Source organism: Numenius arquata, chromosome 4 (assembly GCF_964106895.1).
Source record: "Numenius arquata chromosome 4, bNumArq3.hap1.1, whole genome shotgun sequence".
Taxonomy (NCBI): domain Eukaryota; kingdom Metazoa; phylum Chordata; class Aves; order Charadriiformes; family Scolopacidae; genus Numenius; species Numenius arquata.
Window position 1 is genome coordinate 57,728,116 of NC_133579.1, and position 13,814 is coordinate 57,741,929.

At 41.5% G+C, this 13,814-nt stretch overlaps 1 protein-coding gene across 1 annotated transcript; it reads left to right on the plus strand.

Annotated features, from left to right (window-relative positions):
- Positions 1-964: 964 nt before the first annotated feature.
- Positions 965-7,389, plus strand: LOC141464192 (ovalbumin-related protein X-like). The gene is made up of 7 exons (XM_074147009.1): positions 965-1,132; positions 1,787-1,837; positions 3,096-3,224; positions 4,015-4,132; positions 4,916-5,058; positions 5,372-5,527; positions 6,988-7,389. The coding sequence occupies exons 1-7, from the start codon at positions 965-967 to the stop codon at positions 7,387-7,389; spliced, it is 1,167 nt and encodes a 388-aa protein (XP_074003110.1).
- The last annotated feature ends 6,425 nt before the right edge of the window (positions 7,390-13,814 follow it).

Consider the following 13,814-nt stretch of genomic DNA (forward strand, 5'->3'; position numbering starts at 1 on the left):
CATTTCTCTTCTCTTGATCTCACTCTCTGGAGAACACAGGTGAGGTACAGTATGATGATTCAGAGTCTGTGATTCCACAGTCATTAGTGCCAGATGCCTCTCAGGTCACATAATCAATCACATCTGCTCCAAACTATAGGTATGCTGCTATTCCTCCAACTTTGTTTTAGAGGTATAAGAACAGCCTGCAGCTTTCTTGGTCTCAGATTCAAAAGAGATAATGTCTGCAAGTTTCAATGAATATCTTTAATGTGTTGCATTCATTTGCATGTACAGGACTTGCACTTGACTGAATGTATGCAGCTCTACGCTGTTTCCAGCTGTACTGCCAAACCCCTTATTTATGATGTATGTGCTTGTGCTTTTTCTCAACAAAAAAACATCAGCAGAGATTAAATATCTGAAATGGGACTACAAGAAAGAACTTGCTTAAGTCTATAGCTCAGCATCTAAGCAACTGCCTGGGTTTACGGAGGAATTTACTCCCGTTATTCCAATAAACTACAGGAAAGCAACCACCAAATTTGTGGCTGGTTGTACTAAGCAACAGTAAGAAGTAGTCACAGAAGAAATGAAATATGAAATTTGCATTGTCTCAAACATCATTCAGAGTCCTGTGGGCGGCCATAGGGAAACTCATCCATTCAGTGTCATTTTTATCATATTGAAGCATGGATGAAACTACCTACTTCCTAAAAGGCAAGTACAAGATACTGTCTTGAAGATGAGCTAGTATCTTCCTGAAAGGAATCAAACATTCATTCAGAGATAAATGGGTCAGGAGTTACAATATTTCTAATGATCACAGAATTTGTAAGATTCACATAACTCACTGGTTCAGCATCACAAAACCAGCCATGAACTAGCAGCTTCTGGGCTACTGACAGTACTTTTTAAAACAAGTGCTACCTATCACCATTATACAGTCATATTTCTGTTTGCTTCAGACAACACTGATTTCACAATGGGGTCCATCAGTGCAGCAAATGCAGAATTTTCTTTTGATGTATTCAAAGAGCTGAAAGTCCACCATGCCAACAACAACATCCTCTATTCCCCCATGAGCATCATTGCAGCCTTGGCCATGGTTTATCTGGGAGCAAGAGGTAACACTGAGCATCAAATGGAGAAGGTAAGTTACATAAATGGATACAAACTTCTTTTGATCATGTTCAACACAGCAACAAATTATCCATTTACATACTTGTGACTTTCTCCAGTTGAGGGGAGAAAGTCACACAGTCACATTTGGTGCTGGATTCAAACTTGCCTAGAAAAAGAATAACATTCCGAACAGTGAGGTTTGGACCTGGAGCCGAGTTTTCACTTATCATTGCTTTTCCCTATGAAGGGCAAGAACAATCTGTGGTTTCCATTAAGAAAGAGCAGTCTTGAAGAATGGTTAAGACAGGTCTCTTGCTTCAGGTTACATTATCTCCCAGACCTGACTCCTTCCAGGTGGAAAGGACAACTTGTAATATACAAAAGATGAAACATTCAGAAAGCAAGAGTCACAGTTATAAGTACAAAAGTACAATACACTAAGGTTGTAGCTGGTTTATAGACTCAATACTATTAACTGGAAAAGGAGGAATCTAACCTGAGGACAGTAGTCACAAATTTTCAGCGTGGCCCATGCAGTAAAAAAACTGATTTAAAGCAGACATCTCAGTTCTATGTGTTAATCAGGCCTGGTTAGTCCAAACCTATAGTTTCAACACAAGCATCAGTGACTCTCAGTGGACTTCACATACTTAATTTCTTCTATTGCTACTTTCAATTGCAGGTTCTTCACTTCGACAAAATTGCAGGACTTGGAGGAACTATTCAGACCAAGGTACAGAAACCTAAGGTACATTTATTTCTCTCACATTTTTCTGCTTAGAATAGTTTGTTCTGACTGTGCTTCAGGTAGGTTCAACACCTTCCCATACCTCTGCTAATGGTCTTAAATTAAGAGATGTAAATTTAAAAAAAGAAACAAACACCAAAAAACAGAAAAAGAAGACAGGCTGCGCAGGTTGCACCACAACAAGTGACAGGACACGATGCTTTGGGCAGCAGCCTACCTTCTTGTGTACATGAGCATCTGCACACCTGATGGTGCTGCTGGGGGACAGCATTTGAAAGGGACTCGGCACCTGGAGCCAGGGTACAGCAGTCAGACTTGCAGCTGAGACTCCAAAGAAGATGCTCCAGCAGAAAAGAGCTCAGAAATCTCAAAAGCTGGAAAGTAACAACACTCTTCCAAAAGCTACAGGGACTTTTCCAGCCTCCACTTACCACTGCTGCCCCAAGAGCACCATGAGGGGTGCCAGCACCTTGATACCATCCATGTGCTTTCCTCCATGTTAATCTGCTGCCTCTGTAAAGATAACACAAGCCACGCTCCCTGTCATGTCTCTCCCTGTCATGTTGGGATCCACAAGCAAAAGGTGGTAGAAAAAGAATTTTTTTTTTTTTTTTAATAAGGCAAAATGAAGGTAATATCAGCTAGAGCATTTAGTGGCTGGTTAAACATTTAGAAAGGAGCAGTTAAACACAATTGTTCTTCTCATAAAATGAAGTCCCAGCCACTGTTTATCTATGTGCATTTTTCTTACATGATCTTAGCCTGGGTCACCTGGAATGCTATTCTTAGGGCACTAGAAAATTGATCCTTTTTTTCACTACATGATGAGATACTTCCTCACTCCCTTGTCATCTACCACTTCAGCAGAAAGCTGCCATGAAAATGCAAGCAGAAGCTGGGAACTAGAGGCCCTATGTCTATCACAATTCACCAATTGCAACCATTGACACCCAAATTTTTCTTTTTGTCTCATCACTCCTGGGCCATATGGTTTCAGATTCATCGCTGAGGTTTTCTCCTTTTTATCACCTAGAATGAATGTCATCACATGACATAAATTAATTGCACATCATTAGTTGCTTATATTGAACATCCCTGCCATGGAACATTTAGACTCTAGTACATGTTCATTCTCAAATGTCCAAACACTGTTTTTCTATGTTATTTCTACCTTATAAATAATTCTTTTTCTAGTTAAATAAGCTAACAGCTATATCTTTTTATCTTCTTATCAACAACTCAGTGTGGCAAGTCTATGAATATCCACTTACTGTTTAAAGAACTTCTCTCTGATATCACTGCACCAAAAGCCAATTCTTCACTCCACATTGCCAACAGACTCTATGCTGAAAAGACATGTCCGATCCTACCGGTGAGTTCTACATTAGAGTGATTTCTTGCTAAACCTGTAATCCAGGAGGACTGGCCTGTCCACTCACCTACTGGAGAGTAGGTGATCTGTTAATCTAGTGGTCCCCATTGGTGTGGGCTTCCATGGCTTTTCCCTTTGCCACAGCCCTGAAAATAACCTGAATGAAAAGCAATTTCAGGTAAAAAGATGGCCCTGCTAAAAAATGAACAGAGTAATAAACAAAAATTTGGTAATGTAACCCTCCCCCCTCCCTGCTTGCTCCCCCAAAGCCTTTTCATTTTAATAGGTTGTTTGGTTTTTTTCAGGAAATAATTTGACTTCAACACATTTCTTCACTTGAAAATCCTACCTCCAAAACAGCTTTTGAAAGTGTCAAAATCTTTCATTTGACATTTTCAAAACAAAACATACAAATATTCTAAATCAAAGAAACTTCTTATCTTTAAAAATAATGAAAAATACTTAAAAAAAAAGAGTGGACATAATGATAATAAAACACTCTAAAATGAACCGGAAACAATGTTTTTGGATTGGACTTTCTTGAAGAAAATTTTTAAAGATTTCTAATATATACTTTTAACTAGTCAAGTAATAAAAATGTCAGATCTGAAAATGTCATGGATCAGAATAATTTACCTGGCCCAGTTTTAGCAGATTCTTCCAGGAAGTAAGCAATGAGAACAGTCTACCATGGCACCACTATACAAATCCTTTTAGCCATATTTTATTTCACCTTCAGGCCGTTTTTCAAAAATGAATAGTTTGGTTGTTACAATTTCTGTCTTTATAGATCTACTTAAAATGTGTGAAGAAACTGTACAGAGCAGGTCTGGAAATGGTCAGCTTCAAAACAGCATCAAATCAAGCCAGACAGCTCATTAATTCCTGGGTTGAAAATCAGACAAACGGTAAGGTCAGACAGGACCTTGAAATATATTCCCCTCTTGCAACTGTATTTGAACAACTTCTGGAGAGACTAAACATAAGAGGAGAAATTTCTTCCTCCTGTCCCCATTAGTGGATATTTCACTAACAGATATTTCCACTTTTTCCTGTGGAAAAGGATGACTCTATTGCACCTGTGTGGCAGTGCCAGTGTGCTTTAAACATATCTGGCAAAGGCAGAGGCGCCAGGATATGCACACTTTATATGAATATTTTTGTGGCTGAGGAGCTTAACTCATGCAAGGTTAGTCCCACCATCTCTAGAGCATTGCATAATTTTACAAGCATGTGCTGGATGCGTAAGAAGTGGGCTTTCAGGGGTGAAAGTAATGTATGCCCTAGGCTGCTGGTGGGAAAGGAATGACTCAGGAGCTTGCGTACTTTTATTGTGCTGAGGTGGGAGAAAATCAAGAGTAAAGTGTAAGAAAGAAGCACAGTGAGAAACAAAAAATCTGTATTGCTGCTTCCCTCTCCTGTTCCTTCTTTTCTATATATATCTTTTTCCAAGCACTGGTTAGAAACATTCCTGGGGATGTATACCACTCTTGAACCTACCTGTCTTCTTGCAGAAATGTCTGGCCAGGTGCCAGTCGTTCTGTATTAAATCATGCTCATGAACCTGAATTCCGCATGCAGACCTTTGAAGAAGCAGAAGTCAAGTCAAGCAGCAGCATGTCGATTGACCTCTAAAATGCAGGACTACTGCTATAAAACTTACCACTCTCTGCTCTGCTTCTTCCTTAAAGGACAGATCCAAGATATCCTTGCGTCAGGCTCTGTTGATCTTAATACTGCACTGGCCCTTGTGAGTGCCATTTACTTCAAAGGGATATGGAAGACAGCATTTAAAGAAGAAGACACTCAGGAAATGCCCTTCAGCGTGACAAAGGTATGGGGGCACAGACACAGCTTCTGGCCAGGAAGCCAGGTTATTGCCTTGCAGAGCTCGCAGGCTGGGTGATACACATACAACATGCTGTGGTCGTTGGTCAGGTGATTTAGCTGGGTCTCTTGCTGTCAGGTTTGCAAGAGCTGTGTCTGAGCAGAGCACATCAGCAGACAGGAGAGGAAAATGGAGATACAGCTCTTCTTCAAAGGCAACATGCTTGAAGATTGGCCTGGCCTGTACAGACTTGTACATTTTCCTGCTTAAATTAAAAATTGCTCCCCGGTCATGTTGTCTCATGTTTCTGCTTTTGCAGCAAGAAAGCAGACCTGTGCAAATGATGTGTCAAAACAGTATCTTCAAAGTGGCAGCGGTGGCTGCAGAGAAAATGAAGATCCTGGAGATTCCGTACGCCAGCGGGCAGCTGAGCATGTTGGTGCTGTTGCCTGATGACATCTCTGGCCTGGAGCAGGTAGGGGCCTGGCAAGGGAAGCAGAGGAGTTACCATTTCAGTGGGACTTGGCTACTGTCAGACCTTTTGCTGTCCATGCACATCACAGCTGCCCACACCACGGCTGTGCTGGGCAGACAGGAGAGCACAAGAGCCCCCCAGGATCTAGCAGGAGCTCAGGCAGAGAGTGACCTCTTTGGAGAGCCCTGGGCTCAGTCTAATAAAATGAAGGTACAGGAGCATAGTGCTGCTGTAGCCCTGCAGAAGAGGATGTATGGGCAGATTTTTCTTTTTTCGTTTCGTTTCTTTATTTCACCCACCTCCCCATACGAACTGTGTAGGAAATGTTGCTAAAACTGATGAGAATTAGGCATGCTTTGCAGCGATCACTAATGATTTTTTTTTCACAAAATCACCACTTAACATCATAAATTGGCTGCTTTCAGAAATTGCTCTGATTATGTTATCATTAAACGAAAAATGAAGTTAGATAAAGCATGTTCTTAATAAAATATTGTTCATTTTGAAATGGTGAAAACAGAGCAGACTTGTGTCTAATGGAATGAACAGGAACAGCAGAAAGAATCCATGAACATACAAGGACAGAAAAGGAGAAGAGCATAGAAAGTAAAAGAAAACAACAAAACTGCTTTAAGTCAGGTTGAGTCAGTTTTTGCCGGATACATGAAAACCAGTAAAAAAATGGTTTTGTCCTTTAAAGTGAAAAAAAAAAGAGAGAAGTGGGACCAGTATGCTGTGAGGCAAGAATACAAATACAGTCTAATAACTGTGTAAAATTAAATGAAACTTTTGTCTTGGTCTTGGAAGAAAATGAAGCTAAACAACTGAGTGAATCAGGATGCTAACGGCGAAGCGGAAATAAAAATGGACTGATGCAGGGGAGAAACAAAACTCAAAACATTAATTTACTTGTCAGGTGGATTGTATTATCTTCATTCAGGATTTCTGAAAGAAGTAGCAAAAAAATTATGCCAATCATTTAAAATAAAGTTATCAAGGTGATACCAAACTATCTATCTGTACTCAAAAAAGGGAAAAAGTGATGAAGCCTGCATTATGTAATCCATTATTCTTAAGTAGAGTTGTTGAAGTTGTCGAAGATGTTGCATTTGTTAGGTACTATCAACTGTAGGTAAGCTTTCATGGCCTTTTTTTTTGCAATCTCTTTCACAAGCTGGCTAATTTGCTCGGCTATGAAACTGTTGGGCTATGAAACGTGCCTCATGAGACACAAGAGTTGAACAGAAGGGGATGTGTCAGGTGGGTAAAGAACTGAATAAAAGGACAGTGACACAGGCAGTACTGGAGAGGCAGATAATAAACTACAAGAACGGTGTTGATAGGATGCACTTTAGGAACCATTCTGGTTTGTTTTGTTTATAATAGCCTTGATTAAAATGAATGGTAAGAAGAAGTTGTATTTGCACGCCAGGCATTTCATTCCCTGCCTCTCTTTGCAGCTTGAGAACAAAATCAGCTTTGAAAAACTTACAGAGTGGACCAGTCCAAATGTGATGGAAAAGAGGAAAGTGAAAGTGTACCTCCCACGCATGAAGATTCAGGAAAAATATAACCTCACATCTGTCTTAACGGCCTTGGGTATGACCGACCTGTTCAGCCCTTCAGCCAATCTGTCTGGCATTTCTTCAGCAGAGAATCTGAAGATATCTGAGGCCATCCATGAGGCGTACATGGAAGTCAATGAAGAGGGCACCGAGATGGCAGGCTCAGCAGAGGTGATGGGAGACACCAAAGATTCCTCTGAGTTGGAAGAGTTTAGGGCTGACCATCCCTTCCTTTTCTTCATCAAACACAACCCAACAAACAGCATCCTCTTCTTTGGTAAATATTGTTTCCCCTAAGGAAAGAAAGAGTTGGAAGTAATGCTTGCCTTGCCCTCAGAAACAGATCCCCTTTACTGTAATGCTGTAGCGTAATCTCATCTCTTCAGTATTTTCTCCAAGTGGAAAGCCTAATCTAAGAAATGCCTGTTTGGGAAGCTTCCATAGCAAAAACATACCTGCAGGTGAGGAAACAGCAAGTATGTTTACTCCTTTCTCTTCTCATACTGGTTTGAGTATTTCTTGAGCTGAGCGAAGACTGAGCCAACAGAGAATAGAGGCACCCACCAGCCAGGAAGGGGCCAAGTGATTTTCACTTGAGGAAGAAGCTACAGGCATGACTCCAAGCCTTTGGGAGTCCATTACTTAGAAAGCCATGGGCTGTGCTCGTCCCATTCCCCAGTAGCATCCTGCTGACAAAACCATGTTGTTTTTCCTGAAACACGGGCTTTGAGATCTGCAGTCTGGAGGAGATGCTTGTGGATAAGATTCTGCTATGTACGTTATTGATTGGTGCATATGTAAATTTTAATTTGTATTACTTAGCTGTTGACAAATGGTGCATATGTCCACTGTTGCCAGAGTTGTCCTCTCACCATGACTTCCTCATCTAATTCTGAATTTCTTGCCAAGGTTTTCCAAAGTCATAGAAAGTCTCCCACTTCAGAGACTGCAAAGAGATCAAACTTTGTGTGGGTGTGGTTATGCCTTCTCACAGAGTGTAGATTCAAAGCCTGAAACACGGGTATCCGGATGACCCAGATGATACAGAACTCAGTGAGAACTGCCAAGCAAAAGAGCTGTCTGAATTCTTGTTTAAGATATTAGGATATACTTCAGATTTGAGAGTATTTTGTTTTTTGAGAAAAATCCTGCAAGTGGTATTATAGAATCCGATTTCTCCATGGGATTTTTGTGAAAAAACACAGCTTTCAAAATAATCCATGTCTCTGTTGAACTTGCTTAGCAAGTAAACTTTAATTAGTCCCTGGAAAGCCTTCAGGTGAAGTTCAAAACTCAAATACATTATTATTCCACGAATGCAGCTGGGCTTCTTTGTTTCTATGGTATTTCAAGGCTACATCTCTTTGTTTTTAAGAATCTTGATATTCTCTGTCTTTTTTGTTCCTATCTGTCCATTGCTATCTGCAAATATGGATATATTGGCTCAATACTATGCCTTGTTTTCATTCTAATCATACATTATTGATTTTGATGCATACAATTGATTTTTTTTTTTGTTAACATAATAAAAGAGAATCACAAATGCTTGTCATGAGAATTATATTAATTGTCTGGACCACAAACCCTTCAAAATATCATTACATTGGTAACTATTGTGAGTAAAATGGGATTTGGTATGAAATCCTATTTTTAGAATGAACGAATCACATAGATATGAAGTTTCCTAGGCATTTATGAAATCTACAGTTTGATTCCTCTTTGTATTACAGATTACCAAGAAAAAGCCCAATGGAATACTAATTTATTCTTATGTATTTTTCAGTACAATTCCAATACATATGCACTGACAATTAGCCTGGTAAATAATTCAAGGAAGAACTATTCCAGCAGCTCTGCCATTTTAAATGATGAAATCATTTGAAAATCATGTAACTCAAAAACCATAGCAGACCAACAACTATTAGGCAAAGCATTTCCCCATTGAGAGTCTTAACAGGAGGAACTCTTTCATTAATATTGGTTATTTACACATTAGTATATAGAGCGGTATGATAAAAGCAGATCTGTAGAGGAAAGCAGCTGATGCTACAAGTCTGACATCCACATTATTTGAACACCATCAGGATATTTGTGATACAGACTCAGCTGCTTTTCAGTGGTAAACCCAGCTATTTTACCAAGTATACTTTACTTTTTGTTCTTTAGAAATGAAGGCAGTGATATGAACAGTTCCAAGAGATGCAAAATTTCAACATCTTGAGGTTTATCATAAGCAGTTTATTCACCTTTTGTATATCTTGTAGCCAGAAGCAGTTGATCCAGTTCGTTAAATTTAAGAGCCAGTACACTTAAACAATGAGAAGACCTGAAAAGGCTTACATTTGCAAAATAGCCTTCCTATGATTACTAAACTGGAAAGTGCTTGAAGTACAAAGATATGCCTCAGTGACCAATGTTGTTTCCTGAATGACAGCAAAGGTCAAAAAGAAGGAATGGGAAAAAAGCAAAGGAGCCATGAGACTTACAAGCAAGTACAAAGCTTCCCCTTTCTCAAAAGGGAAATAGGAGGCATCAAAAAGTGCAAATTCAGCAATACTGAACCAAACCTGCAACAAAGTACCAATGGTTAGGTCCCGGCCCTGACCACCACAGCCCAGGTAGGAGGCACAGTATTTAAAAGGCAGTGGAAAAGTATTCCCCACAAAGAGGGTGGCAGACCTGGCCAGTGGGATGATGAATGCCTGCTGTGACCTCTAAGCAATCCAAATCACTGGGGAGATTTGGGAGGAGCAGCCCTTCCTGTGTCCCAGAGAGATGAGCTCTGTGGCCAAGCCTCTCTGTCCCCTCGGCCACCAAGCAACCATGCAGTGGAAAGGTGCAAGTGCTCCAGGAGCATGGCCGGGATCTGTGTTCTGCCTGGGCATCTCTGTGCTTTCACCTGGCAGGTTCCATTTCCCAGCCATGGTTCTGGTTCTCATGCCAATAGGCAGCTGAGAGTATCTGCTTTAAAAAGGAATGGTCAAAATGTTAACAATATTAAAATGCTCCAAAAGTTTTTATTTGGAAAAAGACAAAAATAAATGAACCTTGGAAACCTCCTTGTTGTTACTGATATTTTTGTCGTAGGCTTCTAAAAGCTGCTGGCATTTTTGTTTTCTGAAGAACTGAGACCCTGTTTCTCTGACAGACTGCTGTGCAGCACCAGACAGAAGACTTGGCAGATAACGCATTGGGGGCAAGACAAAGTCTGAAACCTTCTGCACCTCTTGGTGCAACTAACACACCTCCAGAAAGCCCAAAGAGAGGTCCAAGGGCCTTTCAATACTCCCTGTACAACGTGGAAACAGTACTCCTCTGTGGGACTTGCCATACACTCCCATTCCTAGTGCCTCATCTACATCACAGTACTTTCTTTGCACATTAATGTGTGATAACCCTGCTGTCTCCATCTCCCTTGAGATCTTCCTCTACATATAACACAAAATCACAGAACAGCTGAGACTGGAAGTGACTTCTGCCAATTGTCTGTTCTAAGCTCCTCCCTTCAAGCAGGGTCAGCTACAGCAGGTTGCTTGGGACCACATCCTGCTGGGTTATGAGTATTTCCAAGCATGAAGACCCTACAGCCACTTTGGGCAACTTGGCTTTACTTCCTTCCTCATAAACAAATGTATTTTCTTATGTTTAATTGGAATTTATGCTATTTCAAGTTGTGCCCACTCCTTCGTGCCTGTTCACTGGAGAAAGTCTGTTTCCATCTTCTTTTCACCCTCCCATCAAGTAAGTTTTGCACAGGGATAAGATCCCCCCTGCACTTTGTTCTCTCCAGGGTAACAAGTCCCATCTCTTTGAGTCTCTCCTCTCATGACAGATGCTTTAGTCACTTCATCATCTTTATGGCTCTTCTCTGGTCCTGCTCCAGTTCATCCAAATCTCTTTTGTACTGGAAAGCCCAGAGCTGAACCTCTGTTTACTTGCTGGCAATGCTTTTTCTAATGCAGCCTGTGATCCTGTTGACTTTCTTTGCCACAAGGACACGTTGCTGACTCATGGTCAACTTGGTGTCCAACAGGACCCCCAGTTCTTTTCTGCAGAGCTGACATGATGGCATGGAGCTTTGTGCAGTGACATTTCTCCTTCTCTCCTTTTCTGCAGCAGTTTTTCCCTGCAGGGGAGGCAGGAAACATGTCAGGAATATTATTAAGAACCTCAGTAGACTACTAGTTGGAGGTTAGGAAGGCTTCACAAAAGGATGTCTGTGTTGAAACAAACCAAGAGATTAGTTTATCCTACTTTGTGTAAAAGAAAAATGCTATTTTTCCTGGGAGCGTGTGCCAAGATAGCTGGCATGCTGCTTTCCAGTGAGCGGTGGGAGGTAAAGTGACAGGCATGGTGACATGAGTAGTGCTAGTCACAGACTGCCATGAACAATCTTTTCTGTGGGGAAGGGCCCTGCTAACTAAGCCCCTGAATGGCACAGTCAGTAAACTAGTTGTGCCAATGCCAGTGGACACCTGTCCTGCACTATGTGTATGCTGAGTGTCAGGACCTGGTTACCATGCTGTCTCCTTAGGACCCAGTGAGGTAAGACCATCCGCAGCCTCATCCTGGATGTTGGCTGATCCTGGGGACTTTAAGGGATGAATAAGGGACCTCACACATGCTCTGGTGACTGACAAAGGGACTGCTGTGTGCACTGGTTCAGAACCTGTGTAGCAGAAGCCCCTGGATACTGTGTGCGCTGCTAAGCAAGCGCAGTGAGTAAGCGTGACTTGTGACCAAGGCCGTCATAGGATCTTTCTGAAGATGCCTTCACTGGCCCCAATGGATTTCACTGGATAAATCCACTCTGCCAACACTGAGGTATGCACATCCCTGTCACAGTCTGTGAACGATCAAGGCAGCACTACAGGCAACAATGTCAGTCTCTTCAGAACGGCATAGAGCTGCTGCAGAAAGGTGCCAGGTGGCCTATGAGCTCCTGTCTGAAGGAGCTTGACCAGACACCTCATTTTTTTCAGCCTGGGGAAAGAGCACAGTCCTACAGGACAACTGAGAGAGAAATCATCATTGAGAGCTACAGCACCCAGGTCCGCAATGGCAACTAACTGAACAATCGCTGGCAGTCACCCTAAGCAGGACAAACACGAAACAATCAACGTGCTCCTTCCTACTGGCAAAAGAGGAGCAGCACGGATGAGAACAAAATCTTGAGTTCTGCGTGGATTTTTATGATTGGATGAGAGGCTTTGGTCTGTGAGCTGACCTGGACTTCATATCCTTTTGGAAAGGCTCAAATGTCCAAGAGCCTGTTGGTTTAGGGACAGCTCCACAATGAAATGCCTGGCAATGGAAAGGGTAGCAGAGCCTTAGCTGACCTCTTTCTTGGGACAAGCATTGTCAAACAAGGACATGTGGCAAAACACATCCTTTTGTGTTTGTGCTGCATTACATGGTTGTGCTGGATGGGGCAATACATTATCTTTTATCCCAGGAAGCGTTTCAGGAAGGTTTGCTTAATCTCACTAGAGTCCATGACAGATCTAACGTTGCTGAGTAGACTATGAAGTACCTCTTATATTTGTATGATTCTGCACTGGTGGCTGATCGTGATCAAGATTTTTACTTATTTATGGAATAATTTTGTTGCTTCTGCAACTTGCTTTACATTAATCATTCATTTCACCAATAAAAAAATAGAAATGTTGACAAAACCCACTAACCTGGGTTGTGTATTAACATGTTCTGGAGGATTGTTCTGCCCCTTCTCTCCTGCAAAACAAAACAATTCCTTTCATTAATGAATATATTCAACTCAGAAGTATTTCGAAAAACATGCCATTGCTAACAACGTTAACGCTGCAAATTGGCTGTTATGAAACAACTGTACCGGCTCATTGGGCATCTCTGTAGCTACTAAGTTATAGGCTGTCTATGATGATCCAAATGCGATTCAGGTAGGTGGTGCACAAATGCCAAGGTGGCTCACATATGGTGAGCTGGAGAGTACTGCTAGACAATTTCATTGTCAAGGAAAAAGATTCAAGGCATATTCAGAAGTGACAGGGTAAAACATATTGGCTAATCCTTTGACTTCTGAGCTGTAAACTATACAACAATGGACCATGGCCATTGAGTGTTAAAGCTTGTTTGAACAGAAACAAAGCAGTCTTAAGAAGAAAAGGCAGAAGGGGCAGCAGCCACAGGAGCAGCTTGCAGTTTTGGGAGCACTCCCAGTTGTGTGATTAAAGGTATTCACCATGTACAGACACATTTATTCATTTGACGTGTCTTTCCACCAGCGTGGCGATACCATTTTCAGCTAAATGGGACTCACAACGGTAGTGAACAATTTATGTACCACTCCTGTGATAGAACAGCTCATTCTCTTTACAATAGATTTGCAGTGATGGGCCACAAAAGTGAGGCAAGGCCTCATGACCTTTCCTCAGAAGCACTGTCACTGCATAGCAATGGCTGTAGCAGACCGGCCTGGGCTACAAACTGCCATGTAAAGTACTAGTGGTAGTCCAGACTGAGCTCTTTGCCATTATTATTGCACTGGTATCCTCAGCTGAATGGGACTAATAAGGACTGTATAACAGAGAAAGGTATGGTTGATTCAGAGGCTTTCCACTTGCATAGACAACTAAAAGGGTTAAGGAGTCCACCTCCTCTCCCTAGAAGCATAATTTGCTCTAGACAATTTCAGAGGCATTTTGTATATTGACTTTGGATTTGTGTTTTAAAATCACATGGCA